This window comes from Pristiophorus japonicus, chromosome 11 (genome assembly GCF_044704955.1).
Source record: "Pristiophorus japonicus isolate sPriJap1 chromosome 11, sPriJap1.hap1, whole genome shotgun sequence".
In the NCBI taxonomy this organism is placed as follows: Eukaryota; Metazoa; Chordata; class Chondrichthyes; family Pristiophoridae; genus Pristiophorus; species Pristiophorus japonicus.
In genome coordinates, this window is record NC_091987.1 from 165,575,155 (window position 1) to 165,590,620 (window position 15,466).

At 47.0% G+C, this 15,466-nt stretch overlaps 1 protein-coding gene across 2 annotated transcripts in view; it reads left to right on the plus strand.

Annotated features, from left to right (window-relative positions):
• Positions 1-1,326: 1,326 nt before the first annotated feature.
• aplp2 (amyloid beta (A4) precursor-like protein 2) overlaps positions 1,327-15,466 on the plus strand; it is a 90,688-nt gene continuing 76,548 nt past the window's right edge. For both annotated transcript variants that reach the window (XM_070894239.1, XM_070894240.1), the window contains exons 1-2: positions 1,327-1,497; positions 2,088-2,217. In XM_070894239.1, coding sequence (XP_070750340.1) covers positions 1,378-1,497; positions 2,088-2,217 — 250 coding nt within the window. In that variant the 5' untranslated portion in view covers positions 1,327-1,377. The remainder of the gene's footprint in view (positions 1,498-2,087; positions 2,218-15,466) is intronic.

Genomic DNA, 15,466 nt, shown 5'->3' on the forward strand with positions numbered 1-15,466 from the left:
GCTGTAATAAGAGCACTTCCAATTATATTCAGACTGGAGAGCTCCACCTAGTTAGGTACAGCATGGGTGGTGCTTGTTTACTGACTGTCTACACAGTACTCCCTGTCACAGCTCCATTCTAAATAGCTGCCGAGACATTTTTCAAACCCTCATTAAAGTGAAAAACATGAGTTTTCCAAGCAGACACTATGTAGCAGATTGATAGTCCATAAATATAACAATGTTTTTGTTAAACAATTTCAATATTGTGGTTAAAATAACTGGATACTGTGACTGAATAAATACCTATTAAAATGGTAATGGTTTCAGACCTGCAGATTCTGCTCCCTTAGTAACTACCACCTCGTCTCCCACCATATGCTGGCACCCTGCAGCTGTATCTTGTGTAGTTCGGAAGGCAGATGATTTTCTCAGCAATGACTGGTGATCTCGCATGCTAAGTGTGCAGGGGTTAAGGGGGCAGTGTTACATGAGCAATTATAAACGATGAATGCCGATCTTTTGTTTTTAGTATCACTGTAAACGTATGTTTTGTTCCCCGGTTGTTGCTGCAATAAAGAAAGGAAATATCTTGCAATTACTTAATGTCTGTCACGTCCTCAGAATGACCCAAAGTGCTTCATTGCCAATTAGTAAGAGTTTTAATCATGAGACACCGTGAATGAGGGCCGATCTAAGCACTGAATCACATTGTACAGTTCTGTTCGATGTTAGTTTAAAACTCAAGTGTTGGTCACAGATACAATGGAACCTCCAGCATCCATCACAGTGAATTTACCCCCCTTTCTCCTCCCCCCCCCCCCCCCCCCCCCCCTGCCCCGGTAGGTAATGAATGTAGACCGACAATCAACAGTCCTAAATTTAGACTTTACACTTAATGGTGTAACAATACTTCAGCCACAGCAATGAAGACAAGTACAAAACAAATCAGGGACGTAGCTTAATCTTTCTGGCTGTGAGGTTCATTTATGTCGGACAGGAAGAAATTGGTCTTAGTGGGCTGTGTCATGAGGTGACATTTCAGCGAGAGATATGGAAGGCAGCATTGGAGTGAGGGGAATGACTTCCATTGTATGGAGTCCCATGGGTTAAGTATCTGGAAATTGATGTTTAATGGTAATCTTGGATTCTAAAGCCTTGGTGGAGAATGGAGTGTAGTGATGGTGATGAGTCAAAGCCTGGTTTATATTCGACTGTTGTGGTCCATCTTCTGTTCTTCAAAAAGCAATTTCAAATTCCCGCCGAATTAGGTTGGGAAAGGAAGGAGTTCCTGAGTGAAGAATCGCTGGTGAAATTGCTAATTTTTTTCTGTTTCTGTTCCAGGCATTAGCAGCCAATACTGGAGCTGGATTTGCAGTGGCAGAGCCACAGATTGCTATGTTCTGTGGGAAGCTGAATATGCATGTCAATATTCAGACTGGAAAATGGGAACCTGATCCTTCAGGAACCAAAAGCTGCTTAGGAATCAAGGAAGAAATTCTACACTATTGTCGAGAGGTGAGTCTAGGAAAGGCTTATGTCCAGTATTAATGGACTCTCTGGAATTCTGTTATGCAAATATTCTTTCTTCAGGAGAGAATATCGGAGTTTCACAAACCAGGTGAGGCTTCTGAGCCCAACAAGCTGACTACCCTTGTTAGTTCATCTAAACTCCTTCTCGCATGATTCAGTCGCCTCTTCAGAAACCGAGTTATCTGTGGAACCCGTTTATACGATTTGCTTTCTAGGTAGTTCAATCCATATAAACCAAAGCAAAATATTATGGATGCTGGAAATCTCAATTGAAAATAGAAAATGCTAGAAATACTTATCGGGTCAGATGGCATCTGTGGAGCGAGAAACAGGTTAATATTTTGGGCCAATGACCTTTCGTCAGAACTCAAGTTCACTGAGGGAGGTACCTGACAGTCAAAGGTCGGAAGCACTGGGGGCTCCAGGTCAGAGACCACAATTCGTTCACTGGGTGTCGAGGCGGGGCAATGCCTCCCTTGATGAACTGCCTCTGATTAAACTGCATTTGCTATGTTTTAAGAGTTGCAGATATAAACGTCTCTGATGTAAATTTCACATTATTTATTTTTTGTTAGGTTTATCCAGAGCTTCAAATTACTAACGTAGTGGAAGCAAATAAGCCAATCAGCGTTGAGAACTGGTGTAAAAAGGGAAAGAAACAGTGTCGAGGTCACACTCATATGGTGATTCCTGTTAAATGCTTGGGTAAGTACAAATCGAGCTCGACCCAAAACACAGTATAATAGAGAGCAGCTGCCTTCAAATTGTGCTTTCCCTTTTCTGATATTGCTGAAAGTAGAACAGTAAATGTCGCTGCAGTAAATGTACTTATTTTCTATATTACTTGTTCACCCTGTGTACCATTAGTCGGCTCTCGTGTATAAAGTTATCAGTGTTGTATGTCTTGTCGCAGACTCTCTGGGTACGTTTCACGATAAGACATCGTCGGCAGTCCCTCGAATCGAAGATGACTTGCTTCCATACCAAAAAGGGATGAGTTCACAGATGTTTCAATGAAGGACCTAATATTCCAGGTCCTAAACTACATCTTCAAGGGTGGAAGATGCTTGTGTGTGGATTTTTTTTATGGTGTGGTGGCCGTTCGACACCAGTCACCACATGGGCTTGACAGAGCTAGGTCTTGGTCCAGTGGCAGGAATTAACCAAGACGACTGGAGACCAAGCTTTGCTGCAAGGTCATAGTTCGCACACACAGCGCAGTGTGGGCTGGATCGTGCTGCCCCTGGGCCCTTGCCTCTTCTGGGCCTGAACCCACTCCTCTCCTGGGGCTCGATCACATAGCTCTACGAACTCTCGCCGCTCCTTTGCCCTGACCTCACCTCTCACGATAAGACATTAATCAGTCAGCACCCCCGTTGCTGCAACGTAATGCACTAGGATACAAGGTATGGTTACTGCAGCTTGCATGACAAGTTTGTGCAGCTTGTTTCTCGCCGGAACTGTTGGGTTGCAACATGATGATCTGCAGAATTTATTGGAGTCACGAGCACAGCATCTCTGGAATGAATTTAAAATTACATAACATAAGAAATAGGAGCAGGCTCGAACCTGCTCCACCATTTAATAAAATTGTGGCTGATCTGATCTGATAGACTCAGCTCCAGTTCCCTGCCCGATCCCCATAACCCTTTACTCCCTTATCGCTCAAAAATCTTGTCTAACTCCGTGTTAAATATATTCAATGTCCCAGCCTCCATGGCTCTCTGGGGCTGAGAATTCCACAGATTTACAACCCTCTGAGAAGAAATGCCTCCTCATCTCAGTTTTAAATGGGCTGCCCCTTATTCTGAGACTATACCCCTTAGGTTTAGTTTCCCGAGTGTGGAAATATCCTCTCTGCATCCATCTTGTCGAGCCCCCTCATTATCTTTTATGTTTCATAGAAACATAGAAAATAGGAGCAGTAGTAGGCCATTCGGCCCTTTGAGTCTGCACTGCCAGTCAATATGATCATGGCTGATCCTCTATCTCAACATCCGCTTTTTCCTCATACTCCTTGATGCCTTTAGTTTCTAGAAATCTATCTATCTCCCTCCTAGATGTATTCAGTGACTTGGCCTCCACAGCCTTCTGTGGTTGAGAATTCCACAGGTTCACCATCCTCTGAGTGAAAAAATGTCTCCTCATCTCAGTCCTAAATTTCCTACCCTGTATCCTGAGACTGTGACTCCTTGTTCTAGACTTCCCAGCCAGGGGAAACATCCTGCCTGTATCCAGTCTATCCAACCCAGTCAGAATGTTATATGTTTCAATGAGATCCCCTCTCATTCTTCCATATTCTAGTGAGTACAGGCCTAGTTGACCCAATCTCTCCTCATACGACAGTCTTGCCAACCCAGGAATCAGCCTGGTGAATCTTCGCTGCACTCCCTCTATGGCAAGTATATTCTTTTTTAGGTAAGGAGACCAAAACTGCGTGCACTACTCCAGGTGCGGTCTCACTAAGGCCCTGTATAACTGTAGTAAGACATCCTTGCTTCTGTACTCAAATCCTCTTGCAATGAAGGCCAACACACCATTTGCCTTCTTAACTGCTTGCTGCATCTGCATGTTTGCTTTCAATGACTGATGTACAAGGGCACCCAGGTCCCTCTGTACATCGACACTTCTCAAGCCATCACCATTTAAATAATATTGTCCTTATGTTTTTCCTACCAAAGTGGATAACTTCACATTTATCCACGTTATACTGCATCTGGCATCTGTTTGCCCACTCACTCAAACTATCTAAATCACCTTGCAGCGTCTTTGCATCCTCTTCACAACTCTTAATCCCACTTAGTTTTGTGTCGTCAACAAACTTGAAAATATTACACTTCGATAAAATCACCTCTCATTCTTCTGAACTCCAATGAGTATAGTCCCAACCTACTCCACCTATCTTCATAATCAACCCCCTCATCTCCGGAATCAACCTTGTGAACCTTCTCTGAACTGCCTCCAATGCAAGTATATCCTTCCTTAAATACGGAGACCAAAACTGTACGCAGTACTCTAGGTGTGGCCTCACCAATACCCTGTACAGTTGTAGCAGGACTTCCCTGCTTTTATACTCTATCCCCCTTGCAATAAAGGCCAACATTCCATTTGCCTTCCTGATTACTTGCTGTATCTGCATACTAACTACTTGTGTTTCATGCACAAGGACCCCCCCCAGGTCCCTCTGTACTGCGGCACTTTGCAATTTTTCTCCATTTAAATTCGAATTTGCTTTTCTATTTTTTCTGTCAAAGTGGATCATTTTCCCACATTATACTCCATCTGCCAAATTTTTGCCCACTCACTTAACCTGTCTATATCCCATTGCAGATTTTTGGTGTCCTCCGCACAATTTGCTTTCCCATCCATTTTTGTATCAGCAAACTTGGCTACATTACATTCTGTCCCTTCATCCAAGTCAGTAATATAGATTGTAAATAGTTGAGGCCTCAGCACCAATCCCTGTGGCACTCCACTACTTCTTTAGTGATAGTGATTGTTTTAAGTTCCTCCATCCCTTTGGCCCCTTGATTATCCACTATTGGGATGTTTTTAGCATCCTCTACCGTGAAGACCGATCACATGGCTCTGGTTTGGGTGGAGTGTAGAATGTTTCATTATAAGGGGTGCCGCAGTTGTGTGAGGCGGACTGGTTGGGCTGGGTGCTCTTTGCCTTTCCGCCATTGTTCATTCGTAGGTATATGTGTAACCTTCAGGGCTGCTGACCGAGGACCGTGCGGCTCTTGGTCAGCTGGCTTGACACGATGGGCCGAAATGGCCTCCTTCTGCGCTGTAAATGTCTATGTTTCTAAAATATTTGTTCAAAGTCTCTGCCATTTCCATGTGCCCCATTATTAATTCCCCAGTCTCATTCTCTAAGGGGCCAACATTTACTTTATCAACTTGGGTTAAAACTGCTGTAAAAGCTTTTTGCTGTTTAGGGATGGTTTTGAGTTAGGAACTGGGAATAGCTGGTTCAAAGGGGATAGATTTGAGTGGTTAAGTGGGGTAGGGTAGAGAAACTGAGATGGCCAATGTTAAAGCGATAGTTCAAGAGAAAGCAAGAGACTCGAGCGAGGGGTCCAGGAGTATCTGGAAGACTGGAGACAGGAGAAGTGGTTGATTATGGAGTGTGCGAGAACCTCTTGGCCAAAGAGCTTGCTATCATGTCAGGCTCAGTATTGATTGAGTTGGGAGTATCGCGAGATGAAACCCACTGACAAAAGAGATGCTGTTGTTAACAGAGATCTTAACAGCCCTGTGTGAATAAATGTTTCCACATTTCTTCAGTTTTTTTGCCAATTATTTTCAATGTGTGACCTCTGGTTATTGACCCACTTGCCAGAGGAAATATTTTCTCCTTACTTGCTCTATCAAAACCCCATACAATTTTGACTACCTCTATTGGGTCTCCCCTGACCTTCTCTGCAACAAGAACAATCCCAACTTCTCCAATCTCTCCACCCCTGGTATCTTCCTGATTAACCTCCTCTACCTTCACGAAGGCCTTGACATCCTTCCCAAAATGTAGTGCTACCAAAATTGTACACAATACTCCAGCTGATTTGTGAACGTTTAGCATGACTTCCTTATTTCTATATTCAGTGTCTCTCTTTACAAAGCCAAGTAATCCATATGCTTTCTTAAACCGCATTATCAACTTGCTCTGCCACCATCAAAGATTTGTGAGTGTGCATCCCCAGGTCCCTCTGTTTTGCCCCCCCACCCCCCTTACCCTTCTTGAGTGACAAATATTCATGCCTTGTGATTCTATTCACACTGACACATTATGAAGTGTGTTCTCAGGATATGGTCCTGGGACAGGGACCAGTAAGTGTGGTTATGGGCCTGCACAGGAAGGTATCACAGACACTCCTCTGTTTCTGGGGCCAGAATTGAGGGAGACAAGGGACACTCATTCTAGGATGCTCCGTTGTTTCAGTTGCCTCTGCACAGTAACAGTGACAGTATCGGTTTGGCTGTATCCCCACTTCTGCATGAGAGCTCTGCAGTGGGCGACACCAGTCCTGAGACGATTGAGACACAGCCAAGTAGGCCAAGGCTCACTGGCTCCTGTTGGAAGGGATTCCTCTGGATCAAAAGCTTGTGTGGTTTTGTCTGCAAATGCTTTGACAAGCATCGAGTCTAGAGCTATGGGGATTATATTTGAAGGGCTGGACAGCATGTAAGAAACTGCTCCTGGTCTTGAGCCCCTCAGTTTCTGGCTCGAGTTGAAAAGGTGAATGACGGGGTCACACTTGTCCTTTGACCTTTCCACTCTTGATGAAACTCGCCGCCTTCTGAAAGGTGGGGCAATACTAGCAAGCAGGTAAAGATAACTGGTGCAATGTAAGGAACTGTGGCAGCCAATATGCACACAGCAATGTGATAAATGATCAGTTAATCTGTTGTTCATTGAAGGATAGATATTGGCCAGGATACCGAATAGTGCATGGGATCTTTTACGTCCACCGAACCCCCGACTTGACCCTATCCAACTGTGTCCATGATTCCTTTGCCCTCCACAATCACCTGCATGACCCCCTCCAAGTCACACATCCTGACGTGAAGAGCAACCTGTTGCCAACTGCAAAACTTATGCTGCTCATACAGGAGACTTCTTGACAACCATATCCATTTACTGATTTTATGGCCCAGCGTATACCTACCTTCTTCCCTGCATATATTCTATCATCTACAGACCCTTCTCTGTGTGCAACAATTCACAAAACTCCCATTCATGCCAGCACACAATCAACTTCCACACCTTTGAGAGCAATGTCTCCATGCCAATTTTACTGTAACCATAATGTAAGAACATACTGTGTATACCTAGTGTTGGTTTCAACAGTGGTTCCCCTTGACGACGGTGTCTGATGTTTTGACTTTCAAACTTCGTACTTGTACTTCTGCAAAATGCTACCCAGAGGTAGGAGTGCATAAAGTAGCTGGTTGCTGTGTTGCAATAGGAACCTTGGGGGGACTGAGATGGCCCTCGTCTCAAGTCAGTTAAGACCTGAGCTGTGTAGATTGCACCTGTTCTACTGTTGCATGGGCAGCTTGACCCTGTGGCCTTTGTCAGCTGTGCAAGCAACAGAGATTATTAGTGGGAAGCCATACATGTGCTGCTATCTTGAGAGACAGCAAGAGTATCTGTGTCCATTGTGTCATGTCACTAGTAGTAGGCACTGACTCAGCCCGGCCGCTAATGTGTGGGGAAGCAGACTGAATGGTACGAATGAAATGGTGAAGCTCTACCTCCTGATTACCTGCAACTAGTCATCGAGCCTGTCGAAGCTGGAAGGGATGGTGCTCTCCAGTGTGGCATCCCAGGTCTCTGGCAGATGTCTCAGCGTCCGGATATGGGGCCTGCACAGCAGATGTCCTTTGAGCTGCCTCTTCTGGCAGTGTCGTCTTCTGGCACATCTCCAGGAGCAAAATAAGGAAGGAGGGTTAAAATAGTTTTCTGAGGTGCAGAGCTCAGATGTTCTTAACGAATACTTTGCATCTGTTTTCACAAGGAAAGGGGTAATGCAGATACTGCTATCGAGGAGGAGTGTGATATTCTAGATGAAATAATATAGTGAGAGGGGAAGTATTAAGGGGTTTAGCAGCTTTGAAAGTAGATAAGTCCCCAGGCCTGGATGAAATGCATCCCAGGCTGTTGAGCAAAGTAAAAGAGGAAATAGCAGAGGCCTTGACCATCATTTTCCAGTCCTCTGGATCTGGGCATGGCACCGGAGGACTGCTAATGTAGTACCCTTGTTTAAGAAGGGGAAAGGGATAGGCCGAGTAATTAGAGGTTCGTCAGCCTAACATTTCGAAAGGCAAGGATTAATTAGGGACAGTCAGCATGGATTTGTTAAGGGAAGATCGTGTCTGACTAATGTGATTGAATTTTTTGAGGAGGTAACCAAGAGGGTCGATGAGGGCAGTGCATACGATGTAGTATATATGGACTTTAGCAAGGCTTTTGATAAGGTACCACATGGTAGACTAGTCATGAAGGTTAAAGCCCATGGGATCCAGGGCAAAGTGGCAAGTTGGATCCAAAATTGGCTTAGAAGCAAAAGGTAATGATTGATGGATGTTTTTGTGACTAGAAGGATGTTTCCAGTGGGGTTCCGCAGGGCTCACTACTAGGTCCCTTGTGGTATATATCAACGATTTAGATTTGAATTTCGGGAGCATGATTAAGAAGTTTGCAGATGACACTAAAATGGGCTGTGTGGTTGATGATGAAGAGGAAAGTCATGGGCTGCAGGAGGATATCAATCTACTGGTCAGGTGGGCAGAGAGCAGTGGCAAATGGAATTTAACTCAGAAAAGTATGAAGTGATGCACTTTGGAAGGACTAATAAGGAAAGGGTACACACATTAAGCGGTAGGTCACTTAATAGTGTAGATGAACAAAGGGACCTTGGAGTGCTTGTCCACAGATCCCTGAAAGAAGCAGGCCAGGTGGTTAAGAAGGCATACGGAATGCTTGCCTTTATTGACCGAGGCATAGAATATAAGAGCAGGTAGGTTATGCTTAAATTGTATAATACTTTGGTTAGGCCACAGCTGGAGTACTGCGTGCAGTTCTGGTATTGGAAGGATGTGATTGCACTAGAGAGGGTGCAGAGGAGATTTACTAGGATGCTGCCTGGAATGGAGAATCTTAGTTATGAGGACAGATTGGATAGGCTGGGTTTGTTCTCAATGGAACAGAGGAGGTTGAGAGGAGACCTCATTGAGGAGTACAAAATATTGAGGGGCCTGGACATAGTGGATAGTAAGGGTCTATTTTCATTGGTGGAGGGGTCGATTACGAGGGGGCATAGTTTTAAGGTGGTTGGTGGAAGGTTTAGAGGGGCTTCTTTATGCAGAGAGTTGTGGGGAACTCACTGCCTGGAAGAGTGCTGAATGCAGAAACCCTCACCACTTTTCAGAGATGGTTGGATGGGCACTTCAAGTGCAGTAAACTGCAGGGTTATGGACCGAGAGCTGGTAATTGGGATTAGACTGGATGACTTTTTGTTGGACGGTGCAGATATAATAAATACTTCAGGGAATAGAATACGGCCAGGGTGATGTGATCTGCGCTAGTTTTGATAGCCTGGAACTTTCCCAGATTTTTTTCTCCCCCAATTGGCCTGGGTTTCTATCTGGTTTTTGCCTCTTCCAGGAGATCACATGGCTCAGGTTGGGGTGGAGTGTAGAATGTTTCAGTATAAGGGGTGTCGCAGTTGTGTGAAGCGGACTGGCTGGGCTGGGTGCTCTTTGTCTTTCCGTCATTGTTCATAGATTTATATGTAACCTTTAGGGCTGTTGACCAAGGGCCGTACGGCTCTTTGTTGGCCGGCGCGGACACGATTGGCCGAAATGGCCTCCTTCTGCACTGTTAATTTCTATGTTGATTTCAGTGGAAGGAGTAACCGGCAAGTTCCCATCATAGGCAGTCCCTTGAAACGAGGTTGACTTGCTTCCACACCAAAAAAGGATAGTGTAGGGTGACTGTTGCACACCAGCCACCACACAGATTTGCCTTGGTCCTGTGGCCCATGTAATAGTTCACTGACAGTAAATGCGGAGGATCCAATAGAACGAGAAGGAAAAGAAGCAGACTGTCGTCATGGACTTGAAGTTGTCGCATACTTTCGTACTCTCCCCTCTGACAATGTAGCTGGCCCCTCCCCAGGCTTTGCAGCTCTTCATCCTCGTAGGAACTTGGAAGTTTGGGAACCACCATTTGTTACAGCTCTCTCCCAGCTGTTAAGGGCTGTCTTGTCCTTCAAAAAGAAAGCAGATTACCTTTTGTTAGCTTGACGTGCAGTAATATGCATTTGGTGCGTTCAGTCCACAATGGGTGTGATGACATGAGCATGCTGCACACCATGTGAGATTGTTTGTGAGGATTTTAAATGAGTAAGAAAAGGGGAGGGATCTGGTCAAAATAGCACAAATCTAAAGATCAAACATAGGAGATGAGAGTAAAGGTCAGACCACGGAAAGGAATAAGAGAAACACAAAAGGCCGGGCAATAAATAGTTATAGAGCAGAGTATAAAATTGCTGTTAATTGTGAAGGGAACAATGAATTGCCTGTACAGCAATGTGCACAGCATCCAAAACAAAACAGGGGAACCGGAGGCAATAAATTGTAGCGAGGAGCCAGAAGCAGAAATCCAGTGGACTGGGAGAGCTTTAAAAAGCAACAAAGGGATACAAAAAGTAATGAGGTGCAAAAAAGGAAAATGAAAAAACTCGTAAGAGATATCAAAACGAACAGCAAAAATATTCATAATATATTGAGACAGTGTGGAAAGGGGAAATGTGGGTCCAATTAAAGCAATGCAGTGAGAGTGCAATGGACAACAAGGAAATTGAAGACTTGTTAAATGTACTTTCCAGTCGTTTTCACAGTGCACGAAGAGGACAAATACAAGGGAACCTAAAACCACGTCAAGAGAAGGAACCTAGTGAATTTAATATACATTAAAAAAAAAGAAATGGAGAAAATAATGGGACACAAAATAGACAAATCTGCAGAACCTGATGGTTGAACCATTAATAGAAATAGGTGAGGAAATTGCAGAGGCATTTGTTAAAATTTTCCAAAGCTCTTCAATGGCAAGAGGAAACTTTCCTCCTGTGTTGTAAATATCTGGTTGTACATTAAGCAGGTTGTAGCTTAAATATTGTGTTGTGGCTGCCAAAGGGCTGTCTGTATTCGAACATTTTGGACTCTATCCTTAAAGAAAATGGAGTCCTTAATGCTCAAGTGAACAAATTTGAAGTTGGAAGGATGAATGTTGAGGTATATTGGACATGTATGGGATTATTTTTGAGCTGCACAGACCATTTTTGTATTAAATGCTGTCTGATTTGCTTAAATAGTGGAAATGATTTGGACTAGTTTCCACTTTACCCAGTTTAGGGATATTCTCTCTCATGGTTTTCCATTGAACTCTCATCACTAAGATTGGATTAAGAGTTTAACCTTCTCTATTGATAGAATGTAATGATTTGTGAAATAGAAAAACCATTACCCTCTCAAGTGACCTGATGAAATGAAGTGACAATGTTGCAGCTGTACAAGGCTTGGAAGCATTACTGAAAAGCTGGTGTTAAGCTGCATCCAAAATGTAAAGTGCAATTCTATTCTCCTCTGATAAGAGCTAAGTACATAGTTATACAAGTGGTGTCCTTAACATCTCGCGTTGGGTAAACAGTGTCCTTGTTTACAAATTCCATCACTATTTTCACCATTTTAATATAAATCTCATAGAAGCCAACCTAGAAAACTAGCAGAAGCTGACCAATGGTCCAAAAAAAGTAGTCCGCCCCCAAAAAGCAAGAATAAACCAAAGATGTGAAAACAAGCAGATACTCTCGCTTTGTACCTTAAGCGCTTTGTTCCTAGGCAGGACCGGAACCAATGTCCGAGGAGGAGTGTTTGCTAGTGTGTTGGGGAGGAGTTAAACTAATATTGCAAGGGGATGGGAATCAATGCAGGGAGACAGAGGGAAACAAATTGGAGACAGAAGCAAAAGACAGAAAGGAGATGAGTAAAAGTGGAGGGCAGAGAAACCCAAGGCAAAAAACAAAAAGGGCCACTTTGCAGAAAAATTCTAAATCTAAGTATGTTAAAACGGCAAGCCTGAAGGCTCTGTGCCTCAATGCAAGGAGTATTCGGAATAAGGTGGACGAATTAACTGTGCAGATAGCAGTTAACGGATACGATGTGGTTGGCATCACGGAGACATGGCTCCAGGGTGACCAAGGCTGGGAACTCAACATCCAAGGGTACTCAACATTTAGGAAGGATAGACAGAAAGGAAAAGGAGGCGGGGAGGCGGGGTGGCGTTGCTGGTTAAAGAGGAAATTAAGGCAATTGTAAGGAAAGACATTAGCTTGGATGATGTGGAATCGGTATGGGTGGAGCTACGGAATAAAAAGGGGCAGAAAAGGCTAGTGGGAGTTGTGTACAGACCTCCAAACAGTAGTAGTGATGTTGGGGAGGGCATCAAACAGGAAATTAGGGGTGCATGCAATAAAGGTGCAGCAGTTATCATGGGTGACTTTAATATGCATATAGATTGGGCTAACCAAACTGGAAACAATACGGTGGAGGAGGATTTCCTGGAGTGCATAAGGGATGGTTTTTTTGACCAATGTGTCGAGGAACCAACTAGGGGGGAGGCCATCTTAGACTGGATGTTGTGTAATGAGAGAGGATTAATTAGCAATCTCGTTGTGCGAGGCCCCTTGGGGAAGAGTGACCATAATACATTAGGATGGAGAATGAAACAGTTAATTCAGAGACCATGGTCCAGAACTTAAAGGGTAACTTTGAAGGTATGAGGCATGAATTGGCTCGGATAGATTGGTGAATGATGCTTAAGGGGTTGACAGTGGATGGGCAATGGCAGACATTTAGAGACCGCATGGATGAACTACAACAATTGTACATCCCTGTCTGACGTAAAAATAAAACAGGGAAGGTGGCTCAACCGTGGCTATCAAGGAAAATCAGGGATAGTATTAAAGCCAAGGAAGTGGCATACAAATTGGCCAGACATAGCAGCGAACCCGGGGACTGGGAGAAATTTAGAATTCAGCAGAGGAGGACGAAGGGTTTGATTAGGGCAGGGAAAATAGAGTACGAGAGAAAGCTTGCAGGGAACATTAAAATGGACTCCAAACTTCTATAGATATGTAAAGAGAAAAAGGTTGGGAAAGACAAACGTAGGTCCCCTGCAGTCAGAGTCAGGGGAAGTCATAACTGGGAATAAAGAAATGGCAGACCAATTGAACAAGTACTTTGGTTCGGTATTCACTAAGGAGGACGCAAACAACCTTCCGGATATAAAAGGGGTCAGAGGGTCTAGTCAGAAGGAGGAACTGAGGGAAATCCTTATTAGTCGGGAAATTGTGTTGGGGAAATTGATGGGACTGAAGGCCGATAAATCTCCAGGGCCGAATGGTCTGCATCCCAAAGTACTTAAGGAGGTGACCTTGGAAATAGCGGATGCATTGACAGTCATTTTCCAATATTCCATCAACTCTGGATCTGTTCCTATGGAGTGGAGGGTAGCCAATGTAACACCACTTTACAAAAGGAGGGAGAGAGAAAACAGGGAATTATAGAACCCAAGTTTCGAGCCGCGCCTAGAACGGCGCAGTCCCGACCTGGACACCCGTTTTTCACGCCACAAAGTGCATCTCCCTCCCCCCGACCCGACCCAACGCCGCCGACCTGTAAATCTGGTGCTGGGGACGGGCCCTGCCCGAAGCCTCGGGCCCGGCCCGTTCAGCCTTTCCCCCCCCCCCCCCCCCCATCTCCTTTCTCTCTTCCCCCCCCCCCCCCCCCATCTCCTTTCTCCCCCCCCCCCATCTCCTTTCTCCCCCCCCCATCTCCTTTCTCCCCCCCCATCTCCTTTCTCCCCCCCCCCCATCTCCTTTCTCCCCCCATCTCCTTTCTCCCCCCCATCTCCTTTCTCTCCCCCCCCCATCTCCTTTCTCTCCCCCCCCCATCTCCTTTCTCTCCCCCCCCCCCCATCTCCTTTCGCCGCCCCCCATCTCCTTTCGCCCCCCCCCATCTCCTTTCTTCCCCCCCCCATCTCCTTTCTCCCCCCCCCATCTCCTTTCTCCCCCCCCATCTCCTTCTCCCCCCCCCATCTCCTTTCTCCCCCCCCAATCTCCTTTCTCCCCCCATCTCCTTTCTCCCCCCCCATCCCCCTTCTTCCCCATCCCTCCCCCTTCTCCCCCATCCCTCCCCCTTCTCCCCCATCCCTCCCCCTTCTCCCCCATCCCTCCCCCTTCTCCCCCATCCCTCCCCCTTCTCCCCCTTCTCCCCCATCCCTCCCCCATCCCTCCCCCTTCTCCCCCATCCCTCCCCTTCTCCCCCATCCCTCCCCCTTCTCCCATCCCTCCCCCTTCTCCCCCATCCCTCCCCCTTCTCCCCCATCCCTCCCCCTTCTCCCCCTCTCCCCCATCCCTCCCCCTTCTCCCCCATCCCTCCCCCATCCCTCCCCCTTCTCCCCATCCCTCCCCCTTCTCCCCCATCCCTCCCCCTTCTCCCCCCCCTCCCCTCTCCCCCATCCCTCCCCCTTCTCCCCCATCCCTCCCCCTTCTCCCCCATCCCTCCCCCTTCTCCCCCCATCCCTCCCCCATCCCTCCCCCATCCCTCCCCCATCCCTCCCCCATCCCTCCCCCATCCCTCCCCCATCCCTCCCCCATCCTCCCCCATCCCTCCCCATCCCTCCCCCATCCCTCCCCCATCCCTCCCCCATCCCTCCCCCATCTCCCCCATCCCTCCCCCTTCTCCCCCATCCCTCCCCCTTCTCCCCCATCCCTCCCCCTTCTCCCCCATCCCTCCCCCATCCCTCCCCCATCCCTCCCCCTTCTCCCCCATCCCTCCCCCATCCCTCCCCCTTCTCCCCCATCCCTCCCCCTTCTCCCCCATCCCTCCCCCTTCTCCCCCATCCCTCCCCCTTCTCCCCCATCCCTCCCCCTTCTCCCCCATCCCTCCCCCTTCCCTCCCCCATCCCTCCCCCATCCCTCCCCCATCCCTCCCCCATCTCCCCCATCCTCCCCCCATCCCTCCCCCATCCCTCCCCCATCCCTCCCCCATCCTCCCCCATCCCTCCCCTTCTCTCCCCATCCCTCCCCCTTCTCCCCATCCCTCCCCCATCCCTCCCCCTTCTCCCCCATCCCCCCCTTCCCTCCCCCTTCTCCCCCATCCCTCCCCTTCTCCCCCATCCCTCCCCTCCCCCATCCCTCCCCCTTCTCCCCCATCCCTCCCCATCCCTCCCCCTTCTCCCCATCCCTCCCCCTTCTCCCCCATCCCTCCCCCTTCTCCCCCATCCTCCCCCTTCTCCCCCATCCCTCCCCTTCTCCCCCATCCCTCCCCCTTCTCCCCCATCCCTCCCCCTTCTCCCCCATCCCTCCCCCTTCTCCCCCATCCC